Below are 23,641 nucleotides of genomic sequence, written 5' to 3' on the forward strand. Positions count from 1 at the left end.
GACCATTCCAAAGTTTAATCATGTTTGTGATGTTGTTGATGCTTGAAATAAAGATGCGAAACAGAAAAAATGTTAATATTGACTCATTGGTAGTTATAGTGCGTGGATTTGAATGACAATGGTGGGTGCATAATAGTAACTATGATCATACGGTAAGAGTGGTCTGTTTTTTCGGTTGACGTACAGCATAAAAAATCGTTTTCATACCATTATATGTTTTACTCTATTAAACGCCAACATTAGTGTTGCTGCAATTTTATTAAAATTCTATCGTCCTAATATTGTTAGGCAGACACTTAGTAACAGTAGGAGGGGGCTCTTTTTGAAAAACAAAGACAAAAAACGTTTATGTAATTTTTGTAAGGGACTGTCTCAAAATGTAGGAACAAATATATTACAATAAATTAATGAAGAATATTTACTATACAGTTTTAATAGGAATTGGATACTTATTAATAATGAAAAATAAATACAAGTGCTTTAGCCTTCTTGCTTTTATAGTAATATGCAAGAAATTCTACCGATTAGTTTCAATTCTGAAGGAAGCATACTAGTATATAAATAGTGCCTGTTTGGGAGGGTAACAGTTGAAATTGACACCCCGAGAAAACCATTGTCAACCGACGCGAAGCGGAGGTTGACAATGGTTTTCGAGGGGTGTCAATTTCAACTGTTATCCTCCCAAACAGGCACTATTTATTTTGTTATACTGAATGTCTTTTTTAAAATTTTAAAGAAAATTTTACTGCTTTTATATAGGAATAACGTGAGTTCTACAGCGAACCGTACGCGCATAATTTTCGCGCATGTAACATTTTTTAATGTTACCCGTTGCCAAGTGCGTTGCTAACGCTGAGGGTAATAGTAAATATTATTAACTGCGTCTTAACCAATCAGATTTCAGTATTTAACATGAAAGTATAACAATATTGTATATCTCAAAATCAGCCAAATTTCAAGAAAATATCACCCCTTATTGCCCCTCACGGATTGAGTGAGGCCTGGCAAATGGTATGCTTATTTCTATTACAATCTGGCAGGCTAAAAACGTTCTTGCTAGGTTATTACTTGAAAATAGGATTTTTAAAAATGCGCTAGTATAATTGATTTGATCTCTACCTGGAACCAATTATTATTAATTTTTTCCTTAATTCCACTAGTCATTTCTTCTAGAAGAACACTAAAACTAAACTTTCAAACATTTTTCTTAATCATTTATTAGCCATAGTAAATTCAGAATAGAAAAAATTGATTTTTGATATGTTTGAACATGTAATCAAACAAATATGGTGATTACTAAAAGTTACCGTTCCTAAGCTATCCAGTTATTTTTCCCCAAGTCATCATTATTAATAAATTAACTTTTGTTGCAAATCAAACTTTTCCATTAGAGCTGATGAAATATTTGATGTCTTGCCTATTCCTGTCGTTAGTATTACCTAACCGATTACAGACTCTGGATCTACGTGAAGCACAGGGTCAACGAACACTAGGGGCGGACCCTCTGTAGACGGAGTATCTTCCCATTCGTCGTCACCATTTCTTTTATTTGGTTGCTGCTGAGATCCGTTTTCCCCGGAAGACCCTTCCTCCCCAGATGACTGTTTTTGATCCCCTGGTGCTCCTTGCGAGATATTGAGTCCTGGTGGTGCTCCTTGCGAGATATTGAGCCCCGGCTGTGTTTCTTGCGAGATGTTGAGCCCCGGTGGTGCTCCTTGCATGTTGTTGAGTCTCGGTGGTGTTTCTTGAGAGATGTTGAGCCCCGGTGGTGCTCCTTGCATGTTGTCATTTTGTGGTGCTCCTTGAGAGATGTTGAGACCCGGTGGTGCTCCTTGCATGTTGTCATTTTCTGGTGCCCCTTGCGAGATGTTGAGCCCCGGTGGTATTCCTTGCATGTTGTCATTTTGTGGTGTTTCTTGCGTATTGTTTTCCTTTTGCAGTTTTCCTTCGTTACTGTTTTCTTGATCTTGCCGGTTGTCATCCGAAGAGCCTGTTTCATTTTTTGTCAATTTATCCAGAACGTTTTCTTTTCCCGTTTCCCAATTAAAAAAATCTCTCTTTGGTTTGTTACTCATTTTTTCATCTCTTTCTTTCAATTGTTGGTTTCTGAACGACTCAGCTTCCGACAAAACAACTGCTATGATCCCCAGTAAAACAAATACCAAGGAACTCGTCATGTTTATGGCTAGTAAGTTTTAATTTATTATCACAGCAGCTCTTATATAGGATTAGTAGATGATGACGTTAGTTATCGTTTTAATCAATCATACATGCTTAATGTACATGTAAATGGATTTATTCAACATTAAAAACAACAAATAAACGATAAACATATCAATTACTTACATACTGATCATAAGATATGATTACTCAGCAAGTCTAATTATATGTTAAGTGTTTTTTTCATCAACATTTTCCTCATCTAAAAATAAATTGATTTTTTTATCTATGACACCGTATCAGAGAAGTTTGTAATTTTTGTGTTGTTTTGCTGAAAGTACGTGTAAGTACTTGTATGCTGTTTTTAAAAAGTTAAAAAGTTTTGTTCCATTTTTATGAAATATATATCACTTTAATGAACTGTTCTCGAATTCACTCATCATGCTCAATATGCCATCCCTGTGTCCATTAACCAATTCAATGTAATTATTCAAAACTTTAAACATAATTTATACACCATCCACAACACATAGAACCCTTTTAACAAGACCTTGGACTTTCGGTAGGATTTAGCTATCTATTTCTTGCGTCAAAACAATTAAAATGTTAAACAATTAAAAAGTTAAAATGACGCTGGTTTCAAGTAAAATATACAGAATTGTGTAGTTTTAGCTCAAAAGCCAGATAAATTGTGTTAATTTCAAAGAGCTATGGCTGCGTAGCCAGCAATGAAATAAACAGGCCTACGTCACATTGCAGTTTGACACAAGTACTTAAAGTCCAAGCTCTTGTTAAAATGGTTCCATCATCCAGTGGATGGCATTGCCGCTTTAGGCCCGTTACTATCTGTTCTATTTCCATATTCACCCGAGGAAATACTCGTCAACAGAATTTGACTTTTAGAGGAGGTTTTTTCGGAACAACTGGTAGACGTTGCTGAAGTCCTGGAAGATTGTCGCGAGTAAATCGGGGAGATAGTGTTGAATAAATACTCGTCTGAAAGAAAGACAAGTTCAGAGACATCTGTTATGCAGAATATTTTGATAAGCAGAAATGTTTTCTTTTTCAGCGTAGTTTCCTTCATTAGCAAATTCCATTGTTAAGTCAATGATGTCCTTTGCTTCTTGATAGCCACCCTGAAGATGGAAGAATCGCGCGACTGCTATTCCATACATCATTTTCCTCCGATGTTCCAAGTTGGCTAACTTATCTTCCTTAAACATTTTCTCGACAGTCTTGATTGAATCCTGATTTATCTCGTACCCTTCTATAATCTCACACCGTTTTCCGATTCCCAAATGACAGTGGATTATTCTCAGTCTAAAAAGCCGAGACCAAAATAACCGCACGTCTGCATCTTCTTCGGAAAGAGATTCGAGTCCTATTTTAGCCTGTTCTAAAACCTTTTGCCGATATTCCTCGTCTTTCGTTCTCTGAAACTGTAACAGATTGAACACCACGCTTTTATACAACATGTCTGTGGATTCCACACACCTTTTGCACATATAGTGCCACTGAAAAGCTTGTACCAGAAACGGTTCGCCATCACTTGGACTGGTACCCAAGGAAGAAGATATGTCTGCCTGTCGGCCCAACATTAGAATGAGCGAGATTTCTGGACACGAACTCTGTTCGATTACTTCCTCCATTTCTCTGAAGGGTTCTCCTTTTGGATCAACGTTGTCCGTAAGGTTAGTTATTGCATCAATTTCGGCTGCCTTCAGACAAATGTATTTATCATAGAGAAAACGTTTTCTGTCAGGGTTGGTTTCTTCTTTGATTTCCCGTAGCATAATCTTTCCTAATTCACTAACTTCGATGTTCGAAGAATCAAGCATATGGACACGTTGTTTGATTTGCTTGAAGTAAATTTGTATTTTTTTACGCTCCCCGACAATTTTTCGAGTTACCTCTCGGGTTCTTGATTCCGTTGCAAAAGGGATGTAAAATGAATACAAATCTTGCGCAACTTTTGAAAAATTGCTATTATAAATTTTGTATATTAGCTGAAGGGTTGTTACGTTTTTCTTGATGTTTTCAGTAACGATGTTAATTCTATCTTCGTCGGATAAATCTTGACCGTCTTTTACAAGTTGCAAACAGTTTTCTGAGACAATACCCGAATCATACAACACGTTTGCTAGCAAAGTAACATCAACTTGACGTCCTCTTAAAATGCTTGCAAACATTGTCAATACAAGATTGGGAATCCTCGATTGCATCATTTGACATTCTAAAACAGACATCAGCACTTTTTAAAATTACTCAAGATTCATGTACAAGTTTATAATTATACTAATATCAACAAAACAATATCGAAAGAGTATTGCAATGTTCAGAAAGCGATATTTACTGACCGTCCACTGAGGAATAGTCTAGACCAGTGTGCCCTAGGGAATTTGAATCCGCCATCATTTGTTCTAAACACATACATGGAAACTAATACGTTTAGCTTACTCGGTTACTTCATAACCAAGTTCTTAATCTATGAAAATTATAAACATCGTAAAAAATTAAACTTACCAGATTTTAAAAATCCTGCAAAATACTCTGACGAAGTTGATTCCGTTGCAAAAGGGATGTAAAATGAATACAAATCTTGCGCAACTTTTGAAAAATTGCTATTATAAATTTTGTATATTAGCTGAAGGGTTGTTACGTTTTTGTTGATGTTTTCAGTAACGATGTTAATTCTATCTTCGTCGGATAAATCTTGACTGTCTTTTACAAGTTGCAAACAGTTTTCTGAGACAATACCCGAAGCATACAACAAGTTTGCTAGCAAAGTAACATCAACTTGACGTCCTCTTAAAATGCTTGCAAACATTGTCAATACAAGATTGGGAATCCTCGTTCGCAGCATTTGATATTCTAAAACAGACATCAGCACTTTTTTTTATATTACTAAAGATTCATGTACAAGTTTAAAATTATACTTGTATCGACAAAACAATATCGAAAGAGTATTGCAATGTTCAGAAAGCGATATTTACTTACCGTCCACTGAGGAATAGTCTAGATCAGTCTGCCATAGGGAATTTGAATCCGCCAACATTTGTTCTAAAGACATACACGAAAATTAATGCGTTTAGCTTACTCGGCATACCAAGTTCTTAAAATTTGTGAAAATTATTAACATCGATCAAAAATTAAATCTTACCAGATTTTATGATTACTGCAGAAACCTCTGACAAAGTGTTGCCGCTTTCGGTAAGCGATCGAAAATCCAAACTGCAACAGTTCCCGATACTGGATGCACCTGTTGCTGAGGATCGTTCTGAAAACAACAATTACACATTAGAACAGCTGCACTAAAGTTTTAAGTATGAAACATGTTTGTTTGCTCAGATCAAAAACTATCATATAGAAAAGAAAAATCAAAATTTTCAGCTTTAGAATTTTGATATTTTCCTATATCTTTATACAGAGGTTTTTAATCACAAGGTAATTGATAAAGTCTAAAAATGACCACGGCCATTCCGCACTTTTAAGGAGGCTTTGTGGTAAACATTCTCTACAATCGTTTTCAAAATTTAGTTTTGTGGGGGTAGAAAAGTTGCATAAAATGACCATGACTACCTGGCTTCATTAAAACTTAAAGATTCATAGAATTCATTCAAATTGTCAATCCAGCCATCACTTGCTTTTTTTTTTTTTTCAAATTTACAACAATTTTACCGTTGTCATTAAGATAGTCCTCAGATTCGGAAGTTCCAGTGTTTTCATTTGATTCAGTCAAGGAATCTATTCTGAGATTGCTTGGTTTTCGGAGATCGCTGGATAAACCGGAACCGGAACCATAAATGGATTCTGGGTCTAAACTGTCGATCACCTCACCAAACATGAGTTTCATTTCACTTGATATCTGATAAATACACAGATAGATAAATTTGTGTGTGTGGTGTGACAATGTCCATCTTTTATATCTATAATTTTATAAATGATTCTATTTTTACCCCTCCACCTCTTTTTAAATCAAAATCTATATAAATGAATATTTCCAAAATAGATAATGTCTAAAGGAATTACAATGTGCATTGTATATGTCCTATTTCATGTTTACCGTATCAAGTTGACACGAATCATCTAGACCGGAAGTACTGTGTATTTCCGGTTCTGTTCGACTTCCCTCCTCTTCCGCTTCTGGCGGTCGATCCAGTGACAATGTCGGCTGACGACCCGGTGGATCTAATAGACACTGCCCTGAATTAATCATTTTGTGAATAATAGACATTTTTTTGAAAGAAAAATAGGAAAGAAACAGATAAGGATTTGATAAATGTGTGTTGACATGCTGTAGAATCTATGACATGTTATAACCCGAATTTTGTCCGTTAATCCACATATCTACAGCTATTTACTTACCTGCATCAAGGTCACTGAGTCCTGTAGGGTGGTTTTGACATGGTGGGTTCATTAACGACCAGTCTTCCAAAGAGAAGTATCCCCTCATGGCGAGTGATTTATCACTGTTCAATGAATCCTTTTGTAATTTTGGACCAAAACTAACGTCAATGTCGCTATCCATTATTGAGCGATGAAATTTCGAAGCTTTTCTGTTGTTGATGACATATATCAATTATTATTAATAGTTATATTGATGTAGCTCTCTCAGTTGAATAATCACATGATTTAAGTACATTATTTTAAATAACTGCCATTAGTACTTTAATCAGGGTCCAAATGCAGCTGTTAAAAAAAGGAAAGAAAAAATTATGAAATTAAAATGCAATGTTAAGAAGAATTTACATTGTAGAACATACTAAACTGTCAGTCGGTTTAGTGCACAACGTAGTTTAAGTACGAATTTACATGTAAGTGCATGTAAAAACACACTTAACATTTATCATGGTATGGATATTAAGCCCCCCCCCCCCCCCCCCACATGGGAGGAGTGGGAGGTTATGATAGAATCATAACCAAAGCTACTATCAATATCTATAATTAGAAAAAGAGACCAATCATCAGACGAGTCTTTTGTATTTCATAAACTATAGTTCTATCAGACATGCATTATTGTGAAGTGTGAACGTACATTCAGTACATGTAAACAAGCAAGTATATAAAAAAAATACATGGGGGATGACGCATTCATGTGAAGGGTTTCCCCTTTATTCTGCCTACTTATTGTCGTAATATTGTACTACAGGTTTCAAAATAACAATCTTCGGTCTCGTCATCAGACTCAAGGTCATTTACAGTCAGACGAAAGGCTCCTCATTAAAATGAGTATCAGGATTGTATATAAAAATAAACTCGAAATAAGCCTGACGTACATAATATTACCTAGAACTCTGACAATTCAAACTATTCCATCCTTATTGCCTCATTTTGTTAGGGTAGCTAGCTAAATGTTGTCTTTCATTATCACAGAAAAACTGCACTACGTATACTCTATACACAGCTACAATTACACCCCCTCTCCTTCCACATTTTTTAATCATTAAAGAATATATATACGAGCTCGTCGATAAACATGGCGACTAGAAGATATAAAACCGTACTTGTTTACTTATTTCTTGCATCTTCTTAGAGTTACAAGGCCAGCAGAGAAATAAAACTATGTCACGGTAGATGATACATACATGTAACCATGACATTTATGTACATCCAGCCTTCCTCTCTGTCAACAGTCACAGTGTATATCACAGACCAGGGATGGGGTCGATTACAATGGAAAGTAATTAATTAAATTACAATTACTTGCTTAAATTCTTCAATTAAATTACCATTACCATTACTTTCAAATGTAATTAATTAAATTACAATTACTTTGCAGATGTAATTAATTAAATTACCAATTACATTTTCATCAAAATTTACTAAAACCATGATTTATATACAACACATAAACATTTAAGGAGGTATATCTATAATATGAATAAAATTTCCTCATAATCAAAATAATTTCACTGTTTGAGAATTTGCTAACTATTCTAATAATTAGTTACAATTTTTGGAAAGAAAAAATATAAATTTGGTTTTTATTGTTTATTTTAAAATGCAGGTACTGGTAGTCACAATATGGAGGTGTCCCATACACCCTGATATTCAATAAACATTTAAAAGTCATATCCCTTAACCTACACCTATAGTATTTCTTGCATGCAAAACTATTATATGAAAGCTTTCTCCTTTGCATTTTTATACACTATTTTTTTTCTTTGTAAATACAATGTCAAAGTACAGGTTAATCTCGGGAAGAGGGCAGACTTTAATTGTTATCAAAACACAATTCACACCTGTTGTTCTCTACCTAATTATCAAAATGTTAGCAAAAAAGGAACACACCCTGTGGACATGTTATGCATCAACAACCTAAACCCATTTGAAGCCATGCATTTTAGCTCTGTGTATTTGAGGCTATCAATTACAAAGCATGACTTGATTGTTTATATAATTTCGATAACACTGATTTTGTTTGTAAATTAAACAGTGATGATTTAAACTAATTAAATGATAATTGACACACTAATTATTCTAATAAGAAGGGCAATAAGTATTTTTTAAGAAAAAAGAGATCAAACAAATCATCAAATACATGTACTTAATTAAATTTGGGAAACTTATCATTAAATATTGAATCACTGAAAAAATCCATTTTGAAAAATATTTAGTATTATAATGATAAATATAATAATAGTTTAATGCTTATTAACTACTCTTCGAACTTGACCTAATGCACCATTGTGGGGGAAAAATGGGTAGTGGATAGCTTAATATTTATATGGTTATCAGTGCGTAATTGAAAGTAATTGAAAAGTAATTGGAATTACATGCCTTTTTTAAAGTAATTAATTAAATTACCATTACATGTAATTGGAAATGTGGCCAATTACACATTACTTCCAATTACATCAAAATTTGTAATTAATTACACTCAATTACCATTACAAATTACCATTACCCCATCCCTGTCGCAGACATGTGTCCGAAAGCTTATGTTTACACGGCAAAAATGTTCACTATTCGGCTAAATTTAAACCCCGATTTGCATTTAAATGATGTAGCCGGGGCGTGAAATTATTACTTATTATGAATTTAAAACTACTGGCCTAGTTCTGTATTAAGCGGTGCAATGTGTGTGTGTGTGTGTGGGGGGGGGGGGGTTCCCGTTGTTATAAATGTGACCTAATTGAGCAGAAGAGCAATGATAACTCCCTTCTGGAGTGTGGTTTTATCGATTTGATAGACACAATGCATGTACTACTCATGCAGATTTTTAGATAAAACAACGAATCAATATCAAAACAATTGGTATATGTACAACGTTGGTCCGATAAGTTTGTATGATTATCTATTTTCATTTAGTAGTTATTTCATCGTCAGATTTGTTTATACCTTTGATAGCAAGGAAGGACTATTGTTTCTTGTGCTCTCTGTAGACCACCTTCTCTAATCTTTAAATTGACTGAATAGAAGGCTCAGAGAGAGAGAGAGAGAGAGAGAGAGAGAGAGAGAGAGAGAGAGAGAGAGAGAGAGAGAGAGAGGGGGGGGGAGAAGACGTACATTACTGCCGAAACAAAAGTTTTTTTCATATTCTGTGAATGTCATTTAAAGAAAACCAACTGAATAATACTCATCAGTAACAACTCTTTTCCATACACATATTGATATATACATGTACAATGTAATATGTATTCATAAATAACCTGCATCAAATAAAGGATTGGTGTTTTACACAGTTACACAGGTGAGGCTTATCTGAAAGGGTTCATGTGGAGTTCAGCAATGCATTTGATCAGATAATTTTATTTTTCGGTCACCTCTGAATAATGAAAAAAATTTTAATTAAACAAACCATAAACTATCAAAATATCATTACACATTTGTCCAAGAAAAAAGCTAATTCGTTTCAGCAAATATGTTACTAAAAGTATTTGTTTGACCATGTGTCCATATCGTCTGATGAAACATTTTATTCGTCCGAACTTCCGTTTTACCCAAGACGGCTTAGTTTTTGGTCGTAATTTTAAATTAAAAGAAAAGGAACTTTTAGCATGGACACAATACAATGTGCGAATAAAAATGCCGTCGACGGCAAAAGTTATACTTATGAACAAGGTATTTGAATTTTTCCATTATTTTTTTTTTTAAATACTCTTTGCATGTAAGTGTACAGATATTAATTGGATACTACCCAATCGTAAGAAGGTATGCTAAACGGCCATTTTGAAACGCTCCTAAATTCATGACGCCGTATCTCTCGGTTGTTTTATCGCCTAGCAACAAAGCTCATCTGTAAGTCATTGTTTTTTCAAAACACAATTTTAATTTACTTAATAAAACCTAAAATGCATTTTATGATTACAAATTAAAAATTTTAAAACAATAGAAACTGCATCAATATTTTACATATTGTGAACTTTCATCAATACTGATATTTCAAATTGCCGAATTATTCTCATGTTGGAGTACATATTGTAACACATTTTCTGCAATACCAAAGAAATGAAAGACAACCTCACCTTTTCCCTTGGTTTCACGGAGTAATTTACCTGGGACTTCAGACGCATTGTAAATATGTCCAATCACTTCCTCGTTCGATTCCCGGAAAAAAATACACGTGAATATTATCGGAATGAAGCCGTTGTAATCATACATATATATGATTAATTTTTGTACTAAATATAGAGATTATGCTAGTATTTACTTTAATTTGTTTTTCTCAGTTGTGGAATGTCGTTTTGTTTTTTTTCCAAGAAGATCTTATTTTATGCTGTTCTTCTATTTTCAAGTAAGTCTAGGAAGCCTGAAAGGATTTATTTTTTGCCAGTAACAAAACACTAGTCATTGATCGGCTTGTAAACAAAGTTCTTTATCAATAGGATGCAATTTTTAACACTATTACATGTATCCATAAGATTGACATATCTGTAGTTACATGTACTTCCGAGAACTCGCTTGGATATCAATTAAGGTCAGACGACACGTTCCTCGAGCATCTTTTTTAGTATCTCCTCGTAATAAAGAGTTCCAGTAAGAATTATTATTTTCATAATTGATTTTAGAATGATTAAAATTTACTTGTGTATAGAGAAGTGTCTAGATGGTTGAGTGGTTAGAGCAATGGCCGCTCACCGTCATGAGCGTAGGTTCTAAAGGTCTAATTATATGTTAAGTGGTTTTTTCCTCAACATTTTCCTCATCTAAAAAATATTATTTTTTTATCTTTGACACCGTATCAGAGAAGTTTGTATTTTTGTGTTGTTTTGCTGAAAGTACATGTAAGTACTTGTATGCTGTCTTTAAAAATTTAAAAAGTTTTGTTCCATTTTTATGAAATATGTATCACACTAATGAACTGTTCTCGAATTCACTCATCATGCTCAATATGCCATCCCTGTGTCCATTAACCAATTCAATGTAATTATTCAAAACTTTAAACATAATATATACACCATCCACAACACATAGAACCCTTTTAACAAGACCTTGGACTTTCGGTAGGATTTAGCTATCTATTTCTTGCGTCAAAACAATTAAAATGTTAAACAATTAAAAAGTTAAAATGACGCTGGTTTCAAGTAAAATATACAGAATTGTGTAGTTTTAGCTCAAAAACCAGATAAATTGTGTTAATTTCAAAGAGCTATGGCTGCGTAGCCAGCAATGAAATAAACAGGCCTACGTCACATTGCAGTTTCACACAAGTACTTAAAGTCCAAGCTCTTGTTAAAATGGTTGCATCATCCAGTGGATGGCATTGCCGCTTTAGGCCCGTCACTATCTGTTCTATTTCCATATTCACCCGAGGAAATACTTGTCAACAGAATTTGACTTTTAGAGGAGGTTTTTTCGGAACAACTGGTAGACGTTGCTGAAGTCCTGGAAGATTGTCGCGAATAAATCGGTGAGATAGTGTTGAATAAGTACTCGTCTGGAAAAAAGACAAGTTCAGGGACATCTATGTTATGCAGAATTTTTTGATAAGCAGAAATGTTGTCTCTTTCACTGTATTTTCCTTCATTAGCAAATTCCATCGTTAAGTCAATTATTTCCTTTGCTTCTTGATAGCCACCCTGAAGATGGAAGAATCGCGCGACTGCTATTCCATACATCATTTTCCTCCGATGTTCCAAGTTGGCTAACTTATCTTCCTTAAACATTTTCTCGACAGTCTTGATTGAATCCTGCTTTACCTCGTACCCTTCTATAATCTCACACCGTTTTCCTATTCCCAAATGACAATAGATTATTCTCAGTCTAAAAAGCCGAGACCAAAATAATCGCACGTCTTCATCTTCTTCGGAAAGAGATTCGAGTCCCATTTTAGCCTGTTCTAAAACCTTTTGCCGATATTCCTCGTCTTTCGTTCTCTGAAACTGTAAAAGATTGAACACCACGCTTTTATACAACATGTCTGTGGATTCCACACACCTTTCGCACATATAGTGCCACTGAAAAGCTTGTACCAGAAACGGTTCGCCATCACTTGGACTGGTACCCAGGGAAGAAGATATGTCTGCCTGTCGGCCCAACATTAGAATGAGCGAGATTTCTGGACACGAACTTTCTTCGATCGCTTCTCCCATTTCTTTGAAGGGTTCTCCTTTTGGATCAACGTTGTCCGTAAGGTTAGTTTTTGCATCAATTTCAGCTGCTTTCAGACAAATGTATTTATCATAGAGAAAACGTTTTCTGCCAGGGTTAGTTTCTTCTTTGATTTCCCGAAGCATAATCTTTCCTAATTCACTAACTTCGATGTTCGAAGAGACGAGCATATGGACGCTTTGTTTGATTTGCTTAAAGTAAATTTGTATTTTTTTACGCTCTCCGACAATTTTTCGGGTAACCTCTCGGGTTCTTGATTTCGTTGCAAAAGGGATGTAAAATGAATACAAATCTTGCGCAACTTTTGAAAAATTGCTATCATAAATTTTGTATATTAGCTGAAGGGTTGTTACGTTTTTCTTGATGTTTTCAGTAACGATGTTAATTCTATCTTCGTCGGATAAATCTTGACCGTCTTTTACAAGTTGCAAACAGTTTTCTGAGACAATACGCGAATCATACAACGAGTTTGCTAGCAAAGTAATATCAATTTGACGTCCCCTTAAAATGCTTGCAAACATTGTCAATACAAGATTGGGAATCCTCGGTTGCATCATTTGAAATTCTAAAACAGACATTAACACTTTTTAAATTTACTCAAGATTTATGTACAAGTTTATAATTTTGCTTGTATCAACAAACAATATCAAAAGAGTATTGCAATGTTCAGAAAGCGATATTTACTTACCGTCCACTGAGGAATAGTCTAGACCAGTCTGCCAATTTGAATCCGCCATTATTTGTTCTAAATACATACATGGAAATTAATATGTTTAGCTTATACGGTTACTTTAAAAATTTTTTACAGATTAAGAACACGGTATACCAAGTTCTTAATCTGTGAAAATTATAAACATCGAATAAAGATTTTATCTGACCAGATTTTATGATTCCTGCAAAATCCTCTGACGAAGTGTTGTGGCTTTCGTTAAGCGATCGCACATCCAAACTGCAACAGTTCCCAATACTGGATACACCTGTTGCTGAGGATCGTTCTGAAAATAGAACCATTTTAACAAGAGCTTGGACTTTGGGTAGTTGTGTCAAACAGCAATGTGACGTAAGTCAGTCTATTTCATTGCCAGCCACTTAGCCATGGCTCTTTGAAATCAACAAGATTTATCTGGCTTTTGAGCTAAAACCATTTTAACCAGACCTTGGCCTTTCGGTTAGAGGTGGCTATCTATTTATAGCGTCAAAACAAGTTAAAATGACGCGGTTTCAAGCGAAATATGCACCAATTGCGTAGTCTTGGCTCAAAAGCCAGACTTTGTTGATTTCAAAGAGCCATGGCTGAATGGTCAGCAATGATATAGACAGGCCTAGGTCACATCGCTGTTTGACACAATTACCCAAAGTCCAAGCTCTTATGAAAATGGTTCTAAGACCGTGCAAACGATGCATATTTCGCTTGAAGCAAGCGTCATTTTTTTGACGAAAGGAATAGATAGCTACGCCCTACTGAAAGTCCAAGGTCTTGTTAAAATGGTTCTAACAAGGGGGCTAAATGATCAATAAATTACCCATCAGAACAGCTGCACTAAAGTATAAAAAAAAAACAAATATGAAACATATGTATTTTTGTTCAATTCAAAAACCATCATTTAGAAAAGAAAAAAAATGAAATATTTAAGCTTTAAAATTTGAATATTTTCCTATATCTTTATACAGAGGCTTTTATTACAAGGTAATCAATATAGTCTAAAAATGACCACGCCTGTTCCGCACTCTTAAGGAGGCTTTGCGGTAAACATTTTCTACAATCGTTTTCAAAATTTAGTTTTGTGGAGGTAGAAAAGTTGCATAAAATGACCATGACTACCTGGCTTCATTAAAACTTAAAGATTCATAGAATTCATTCAAATTGTCAATCCAGCCTTCACTTGTTTTTTTTTTAAATTTTACAACAATTTTACCGTTGTCATTAAGATAGTCCTCAGATTCGGAAGTTCCAGTGTTTTCATTTGATTCAGTCAAGGAATCCATTCTGAGATTACTTGGTTTCCGGAGATTGCTGGATAAACCGGAACCGGAACCATAAATGGATTCTGGGTCTAAACTGTCGATCATCTCACCAAACATGAGTTTCATTTCACTTGATATCTGATAAATATACAGATATATAAATTTGTATGTGTGGTGAGACTATGTCCATCATTTATATCTATAATTTTAAAAAATGATTCAATTTTTACCCCTCCCCCTTTTTTAAAATCAAAATTTATATAATAAATATTTCAAAAATAGATAATGTCCAAAGGAATTACAATGTACATTGTATATGTCTTATTTCGTGTTTACCGTATCAAGTTGACACGAATCATCTAGACCTGAAGTACTGTGTATTTCCGGTGCTGTTAATTGACTTCCCCCGTCTTCCGCTTCCGGTGGTCGATCCAGTGACAATGTCGGCTGCCGACCCGGTGGATCTATCAGACACCCCCCTGAATTAATCATTTTGTGAATAACAGACAGATTATTAAAAAAAAAGAGGAAGAAAAAACTGATTTGGATTTGATAAATGTGTGTTGACATGCCGTAGAATCTACGCGACATTTCAACCCGAAGTTTTCCGTAAAGCCACATATTTACAGCTATTTACTTACCTGCATCAAAGTCACTGGGTCCTGTGGGGTGGTTTTGACGTGGTGGACTCATTAACGACCCGTCTTCGAAAGAGCAATATCCCCTCATGGCGAGTGATTTCTCACTGTTCAATGAATCCTTTTGTAATTTTGGGCCAAAACTAACGTCAATGTCGCTATCCATTACTGAGCGATGAAGTTTCGAAGCTTTTCTGTTATTGATGACATATAGCAATTATTATAGTTATATTAATGTAGCTCTCTCAGTTGAATAATCACATGATAAGTACATAATTTTAAATAACTGCTCTAAGCACTTTAATCCGGGTCCAAAAAAAGGAAAGATTAAAATGCAATGTTAAGAAGCATTTACATGTACATTGTAGAACATGTACTAAACTGTCAGTCGGTTTAGTGCACAACGTAGTTTAAGTACGAATTTAAGTGCATGTAAAAACATACTGAACATTTACCATGGTATGGATATTTAAAGCCCCCTCCCACACACACATGGGGGGGGGAGGGGGAGGTTATGATAGAATCATAACCAAAGCTACTATCAATATCTATAATTAGAAAAAGAGACCAATCATCAGACGAGTCATTTTTAATTCATAAACTATAGTTCTATCAGACATGCATTATTGTGAAGTGTGAACGTACTTTCAGTACATGTAAACAAGCAAGTATAAAAAAAAAATACATGGGGGATGACGCATTCATGTGAAGGGTTTCCCCTCTATTCTGCGTATTTATTGTCGTTATATTGAACAACAGGTTTCAAAATAACAATCTTTGGTCTCGTCATCAGACTCAAGGTCATTTACAGTCAGACAAAATGCCCCTCGTTATAAGGATCGGATATAAAACTCAACTCGAAATAAGCCTGACGTACATAGTCACCAAACACTCTGACACTCTGACATCTCAAACTATTCCATCCTTATTGCCTCATTTTGTTAGGGTAGCTAGCTAAATGTTGTCGTTCATTATCACAGAAAAACTGCTCTATACACTGAGCAACACTACAACCCCCCCCCCCCCTTCTCCCACATTTTTTAATAGCTCGTCGATAAACATGGCGACTAGAAGATTTAAAAAACGTACTTGTTTACTAATTTCTTGCATCTTCTTAGAGTTACAGGGTCAGCAGAGAAATAAAACTATGTCACGGTTGATGATACATACATGTAGCCATGACATATGTACATCCAGCCTTCGTCTCTGTCAACAGTCACAGTGTATATCACAGACAGGTGTCCGAAAGCCTCTGTTTACAAGGCAAAAATGTTCAATATTCGGCTAAATTTAAACCTCGATTTGCATTTAAATGAAGTAGCCGGGGCGTGAAATTATTAGTTATTATGAATTTAAAACTACTGGCCTACTTGTGTATTTAGCGGTGCAATGTGGGGGAGGGGGGGTTCCCGTTGTGATAAATGTGACCTAATTGAGCATAAGAAACTACAACAATTGCAATGATAACCCCCTTCTGGAGTGTGGTTTTATCGATTTTGATAGTCTAAGACACAATGCATGTACTACTCATGCATATTTTCAGATAAAACAACGAATCAATATCAAAACAATTGGTATATGTACAACATTGGTCTGATAAGTTTATATGATTATCTATTTTCATTTAGTAGTTATTTCCTCGTCAGATTCGTTTATACCTTTGAAAGCAAGGATGGGTTATTGTTTGCTTTCTATAGACCACCATCTCTAATCTCTAAACTGAATAGTAGGCTCAGAGAGAGAGAGAGAGAGAGAGAGAGAGAGAGAGAGAGAGAGAGAGAGAGAGAGACGTACATTTCCGAACTTTAAATATTCTGTGAATATCATTCAAAGAAAACCAACTTAAATAATACTCATCAATAGCAATCCTTGCCAATACACAAAAAATTGATATATTTTATATGTATTTATAAATAATCTGCATCAAATAAAGGATTGGGTTTTTTTTTACCTGTCCGTTACACAGGTGAGGCTTATCTGAAAGGGTTCATGTGGAGTTCAGCAATGCATTTGATCAGATAATTTTATTGTTCGGTCACCTCTGAATAATGAAAAAAAAGTTATTAAACAAATTTAACCATAAACTATCAGAATATCATTACACATTTGTCCGAGAAAAAAGCTAAATCGCTTCAGCAAATATGTAATTTGTTTGACCATATTTCCATATCGTCTGATCAAACGTTTTATTCTTCCGAACTTCCGTTTTACCCAAGACGGCTTACTAGTTTTTGGTCGTAATTTAAAAGAAAAGGAACTTTCGCTTGGACACAATACAATGTGCGAATAAAAATGCCGCCGACGGCAAAATTTATACTAATGAACAAGGTATTTGAATTTTTCATTATTTTTTTTTCTCAAAAATTACTCATTGCATGTAAGTGTACAGATATTAATTGGATGCTACCCAATCGTAAGAAGGTATGCAAAACGGCCATTTTGAAACGCCCATAACATTATGACGCCGTATACGTATCTCTCATTAGTTTTATCGCCTAGCAACAGCTCATCTGTAAGTCATTGTTTTTTCAAAACACAATTTAAATTTACTTAATGAAACCTATTAAAATGCATTTTATGATTAAATATGAGAAATTTTAAAACAATCTGCAGTGATATTTTATACATTATGAACTTTCATCTACAATGAATTAAATCTCTTATCGCCAAATTCTTCTCATGCATCTTGGAATGCATATTGTAACACATTTCCTGCAATACCAAAGAAATAAAAGACAACCTCACCTTTTCCCTTTGTTTCATGGAGTAATTTACCTGGGACTTCAGACGCATTGTAAATATGCAATCACTTCCTCGTTCGATTCCCGGAAAAAAAAATACACGTGAATATTATCGGAATGAAGCCGTTGTAATCATACATATGATTAATTTTTGTACTAAATATAGAGATTATGCTAGTATTTACTTTAATTTGTTTTTCTCAGTTGAGGAATGTCGTTTTGTTTTTTCCAAGAAGATCTTATTTTAAGCTGTTCTTCTATTTTGTAGTAGGTCTAGGAAGCCTGAAAGGATTTATTTTTTTCCAGTAACAAAACAGTAGTCATTGATCGGCTTGTAAAAAAGTTCTTTATCAATAGGATGCAATTCTTAACGCTTACATGTATCTATAAGATTGTCATGTCTGTAGTTACTTCCGAGAACTCGCTTGGATATCAATTAAGATGGCTGGGTGGTTGTGGTCATCTTTAGACTTTATTTATCTCCTTGAGAAAAAGAGCTTTATGTAAAGATGTAATCGGGAAATGTCAAAAGTTATGGAATTTTCCCTCATTTAATAAATATGTAACTGGCTAAAACAATCATATCTAAATTCTTAATAAAGGATTTTTTTTTACACTTAATATCCAAAAGATTGAAATATCTGATGTTACTTACAAGAGCTCGCTTGGATATCATTTAAGACGTCTGGATGGTCATGGCCGTATTTTAGACTATATGAATCTCCTTGAGCAGAAGAGCTTCATGTAAAAATGTGAAAATGTGAAATGTGAAAATTGAAACCGACGCGCGCAGCGCGCAATGCTACCTCTTTTGTGTTCAAAATCTACCTATTTTTTATCACTGGAGGTTAACATGTATGTTAATACATATTTCTGGATTACTTATCACATTATTTCAAAATGAAATTCCTCGTAATTGCCTTATTTTCTATCGTCTGGAACCACCAGACTCTGCAACTTCGACTTAATAGACTCCATCAGTGAGAGTAAAGTTTCAAATATAGAATCTTTAAATCTTTTTTTGGATAAAGTTCAATACAAAAACCAACTGTGGAAGGGAAAAACCCAAACTGAATTTTGGATTTTGTTAAAAATTTAATGATACAATAAAAATAAACTATTTTCTTTTCCCAAATATGGATGCTGTATAATGCTGCGTGTCACGTAAACACGTTTTGAAATCGTGATCATGAACCTTAAAGAAGTTACAGAAAATCAGCGAATGGCATAGCGCATCACACGGCATCACTTCAGCATTGGCATTTCGCCACATAAGGTGATTTTGGAACTCCGGACCATTTGGATTTTTGGTTCGAGTTGCGAAACCATCCATGGATGCTGGAGAAATGTCAGGGACGCCCATGTCTTTGGTGGCTGTGTAAGCGATGCTCCATATTGGTCTGCTCTGTTTATTACTTTCGGGAAGGTCCATGTAGTATTGAACCAAGTCTAAATGGCGCCCTGTTGTCCTGTCATACTTGATGAGGCGGAACGACGGATTGTGTTTTGGACCGGTTGCCGAGGGAATTTTGTATCTCCAAGGAGTTACAGAAGGGGCTACGTACAGCGTCATTTCCGGTCGTCCTACAAATGGAGATGCCGAGTGATTTATTTACGATTTCTAATAATCCTATTCATTAGTCGTAAGAAAAAAAAATTCATGATGAATAATTGGATATGAAATGATGTATATGTCTCATTTATAAACTGGAGAATACATAGTAGTTAGGGTGTATAGTATGGGTAGTATGCATGATTGAAATTTAGTTGATACTATTTTATTTGATGGTACACAATTAAAAAAAAAATATTAATTTTTCTATATCATATTTCAGAAGAAAGAAATCGACACGAAAAGTTTGATCTATGTAATAATCATGTATACCAGAATGATCATAGAATAATCTAAACGTGTCAGCATGCTCATGACCAAAGTGAAGCCCGATGATGACGTCACTGTATTGTTGTAATATGTGCACCATACGAGTATTGAAATGTTGGTAGAACCAGGGTCTTCCTCCCTCTGCAGCAATACCCGGGGGAACATGTCCGGTAACCAATACCTTTAGAAAACAATGAACAGATAACTAGAACTCAATTACATGTATATAGTTTCTGTGCAAATATTTAGCTAATAGGTAATCAAAGACATTATAAGCAAACAATAACAGTTTCGTCATGTTTTATCCAACATTGCCGATAGTACCACGAAGGATCTATTGTACACAGGGAAATATTCGCCCCCGTTTTATGTTTGCCCCTTTCGACCTCGTTGTTACAATATAGACGGCGAATTTAAGACTGAACGAATTACAATGTCTCTTATTGACTCTCTTTAAACTCAACTTTGTCTGGGCGAATTCAAGACGGGGCGAAGCATTCTCCCACGCAGAGTTGTCGTTCGTTCCTCTCTCAGCCGATGGTAGAGAGTGGGGGGCGAAGCCGTTTGGAAGTGAAGAAGGGCGTAAATAACACGGGGCGAAAACAACCCTTTATTCATTCATTTTTTCTCTAACGTGATAGAAAATGAAGCAATACAAACAAAACCTTCGCATACCTTTTCGTGGTCCCTTCTGGCCTGCATCAGAATTCCTTCCATCCACACGAACTGATCGGCGGGGTCGTCCATGTGTGTGGTCACTTTGTCAGACGTGTAGTACAGATTGGTGTTCAAGGCCAATATCCTCATCCCGTACTTTGTTTTAAGTGTGTAATAGGCACCTGTTGAAGGCATCAAAAACGGTTTCTTAACTTTGTTCGGCATCTTTGGTTAATATTTTACACAGTGATATATATAGTACTTGTTTTAAAGAGGGCTTGATGCTCGTGGTCATTTTTAGGCTAAATTTATCTCCTTTAGATGAAGAGCCCTGTATATAAATACAGAAAAATATTCAAACTGTCAAGCCTATAATATCTTCATTTATTCTTTACTGTTGATGACAAAATATCAAATTTGAAAGTTTAAGGCAAATATCATTAATAATGGGTAATTTGTTGACCTAAATAAAACACTCCCAACACCTTTCAGGAAGTTGGTTTCCTGCGTACTATCGTTGATCCATGTTCTCCAATGTTCCAGCGTCCTATTGTAGATTTCGTTGTTATGCGGAGGGTACTGGTTGCTAGGGAAGTAGTCATGGTTTCCGTAGGTGGCGTAGACGTCCATTGTTGGGAACGTCTCCTGCAGTTGGCCGGTGAGGTTTGTGAGAATGTCGATGTTCTCGTTTATGCTCAGGTTCTCGTCAGGTGTATGAAGCACGCTATCACTGTGAACAAAACCCATTGCATTCAGTATACATGTATCGTCCAATAGTTACGAACCTCTTTGCAATGATCGCCAATACTATCATTTTTTTAAACATCAGAATCAAGCGCATATATTATTGTTTTTAAAGATAAAATGTAGGCACATGATAGCTGCATTCAACAATCGAGATCCTTTGTTTATAACTTCAACACAGCAGACCAGGTCCCGGGGCCATAAAAATTTAGGAGCTCACTGTTGATCTCATTATCAATTTTCCACTATATATTCCTTTTTTAAAAGTGAGACTGAGATCAAAAGTGAGCTCATCTAAGTTTTATAGCCCCGGGGACAGGTCTAAGCTAAGTATTGGATTTGGACTCGAACAAAGATGAGGTTCTATGCCTTTGACTTTCTAAAGAATGTTTAAAAAAATTGAAAAATACTTTTGCTACAGGCAACCCAAACACTTCAGACTTGTCATCATTGTCAAAAACACTAAAATGTACAGCATAAATAGGAGACGTCAGAATGTAACGAGGTTACCGAGGATCACATCTTAAAAATGCTTTTTATTCACTTTTTTTCTCCGAAAATTCCAAGTTGTAATTACCCAGTCCATAGCATGAAATCCACTTCTTTATCTAACGTCGCGTTTTTCATAGCTTTCATTGTAACATCAATGAGAGAGAATGGCGAGTCGCACCAGTAGTCTCCATACATGCCATGGGTGTTCACGACGCCATTGCAAGAGAGATCATTGCTAGAATAGGAACGGTCCCAGTGGAAATCCGTAACATGTAAAATCCAGCCTACAACGTAACATGTAAAGTTTAACCTACAAAGTAACATGTAAAATCTAACCTACAACGTAACATGTGATGTTTAACCTACAATGTAACATGTAAATGCTAACCTACAACGTAACATGTAACTAAAAATCCAACCTTCAACGTAACATGTAAACTAAAATCTAACCTAAAACGTAACATGTAAAGTCAAACCGACAACGAAACGCTCGATCTTCAATGTAACATGTAAAATCTAACCTACTTGTAACATGAAAGAATCCATCCTAGAACCTAACATGTTAAATCTAGCCTAGAAAGTAATATGAAAAATCAAACCTATACAACGTAGCATATAAATTCCAGTCTACAACGTAACATCTGATCTACAATGTAACATGTAAAATAAAACCTTTAACGTAACATGTAAAAATCAACCTGTAACTTATCATCCGCTCTACAAAGTAATTTATAAACTATAACTTACAACTTAACATGTAAAATCCAACCTAAAACCTATCATTTCAAGTCTAACCTAAAACGTAGCACCCGATCTTCAAAGTAACATGTAAAATATAGCCTACATGTAACATGTAAAGTCCAATCTTCAGCATTACTTGTTCAATCTTACCTAATAATTAACATTTCATCTAAATTCCAACCTAAACGTAACATGTTTACTCTATTTAAAAAACCTTCAACATAACCTGTAAATTGTTCAACGATATATGTAAAATCCAACCAACGATCATTCGAAATTAAGTTCCTTCCTTTCTTTTTCGACAGTCCATTTCATAATATATATCAACAAAAAAAAAATAATGTTATGCTGTCACCTCTACCAATCCATTAGTTTTTTTTTTTGTTAAATGATTTTAAATTTAGTTAATACATGTATATAATATACCTTCCGATACACACACAGAGGTCCGGAGCAAGGATAAAAGGAAAACGATGCATAGACCAGGAAATACCATCTTTGATTAGATCTGAGAACTTGCGTGCATTTGAAGCTTTGTGATCTCTTATCAGCAAGGTTACCTCTAAATGACTGTCTCTGTACATGTGTGTAAGTCGAGATTCGAATCGAGTGGATTAAAGAATACGAAATGAGAGATGTACACTAGTATTTTAAACAATGTACGTGTAATAAAATGAATTTGTTAATCCAATGCCATGTATACATATTCAGTCAAATAAAAAAGGACGTACGTATTAAATACAATAAAGGTGGGTTTGCTTGTCTAAAAGCCCAAGAAGTTGCGATTTTGAGGTCTCGGGATCTTGAAACAATTTCAGTCAGCCATGATAGAATTGTTTATCGTAAAATGACGATTAAATTTTTTGATTAACAACTTTTTATATTGAGACACTTTCAATGGCATTTCAATTTTTTCAGTGTTTTCAGTCAAGATACATAAAGACAGCGTACAGTTTTTGACTTAAGTCTAAGATTGCTTCATGATCCTGGGGTCTTGTTCATATACTTATTCCTTCTTTATCGATAATGACTGAAAGAACCCTAGACTCGCTCGTGTATATGTTTAA

The 23,641-nt window shown here is 35.0% G+C and overlaps 4 protein-coding genes across 7 annotated transcripts; all 4 read right to left on the reverse strand.

Annotated features, from left to right (window-relative positions):
• Positions 1-1,199: 1,199 nt before the first annotated feature.
• Positions 1,200-18,454, reverse strand: LOC105335924 (uncharacterized). Of its 4 annotated transcripts, none has more exons than XM_066070435.1 (8): positions 18,063-18,454; positions 17,269-17,356; positions 15,321-15,511; positions 15,016-15,158; positions 14,631-14,817; positions 13,593-13,709; positions 13,403-13,459; positions 1,200-4,393 (listed from the first exon to the last, which is right to left on the reverse strand). In XM_066070435.1, exons 3-8 carry the CDS (start codon positions 15,481-15,483, stop codon positions 3,174-3,176), a joined length of 1,887 nt encoding a protein of 628 aa, XP_065926507.1. In that variant the 5' UTR covers positions 15,484-15,511; positions 17,269-17,356; positions 18,063-18,454; the 3' UTR covers positions 1,200-3,173. The 4 variants fall into 4 exon arrangements, with proteins under 4 accessions (XP_065926507.1, XP_065926506.1, XP_065926504.1 ...); XM_066070434.1 differs by lacking the exon at positions 1,200-4,393 and adding an exon at positions 10,602-13,279 and having other exon boundaries at positions 15,016-15,143; positions 18,063-18,234; XM_066070432.1 differs by lacking the exon at positions 1,200-4,393 and adding an exon at positions 10,603-13,279 and having other exon boundaries at positions 18,063-18,234.
• LOC105335867 (acidic proline-rich protein PRP33) lies at positions 1,440-2,177 on the reverse strand. The gene has a single exon (XM_066070020.1). It carries the CDS (start codon positions 2,175-2,177, stop codon positions 1,440-1,442), a length of 738 nt encoding a protein of 245 aa, XP_065926092.1.
• LOC136271112 (uncharacterized) lies at positions 4,702-7,556 on the reverse strand. Its single transcript, XM_066070436.1, has 4 exons — positions 6,224-7,556; positions 5,839-6,025; positions 5,321-5,437; positions 4,702-5,220 (listed from the first exon to the last, which is right to left on the reverse strand). Exons 1-4 carry the CDS (start codon positions 6,392-6,394, stop codon positions 5,150-5,152), a joined length of 546 nt encoding a protein of 181 aa, XP_065926508.1. The 5' UTR covers positions 6,395-7,556; the 3' UTR covers positions 4,702-5,149.
• Positions 18,455-19,133: 679 nt separating the features above from the next.
• LOC105335868 (acid sphingomyelinase-like phosphodiesterase 3b) lies at positions 19,134-23,154 on the reverse strand. Its single transcript, XM_011440001.4, has 6 exons — positions 23,001-23,154; positions 21,919-22,117; positions 21,083-21,327; positions 20,616-20,779; positions 19,944-20,121; positions 19,134-19,642 (listed from the first exon to the last, which is right to left on the reverse strand). Exons 1-6 carry the CDS (start codon positions 23,068-23,070, stop codon positions 19,176-19,178), a joined length of 1,323 nt encoding a protein of 440 aa, XP_011438303.3. The 5' UTR covers positions 23,071-23,154; the 3' UTR covers positions 19,134-19,175.
• Positions 23,155-23,641: the final 487 nt, after the last annotated feature.

This window comes from Magallana gigas, chromosome 8 (genome assembly GCF_963853765.1).
Source record: "Magallana gigas chromosome 8, xbMagGiga1.1, whole genome shotgun sequence".
Lineage (NCBI taxonomy): Eukaryota > Metazoa > Mollusca > Bivalvia > Ostreida > Ostreidae > Magallana > Magallana gigas.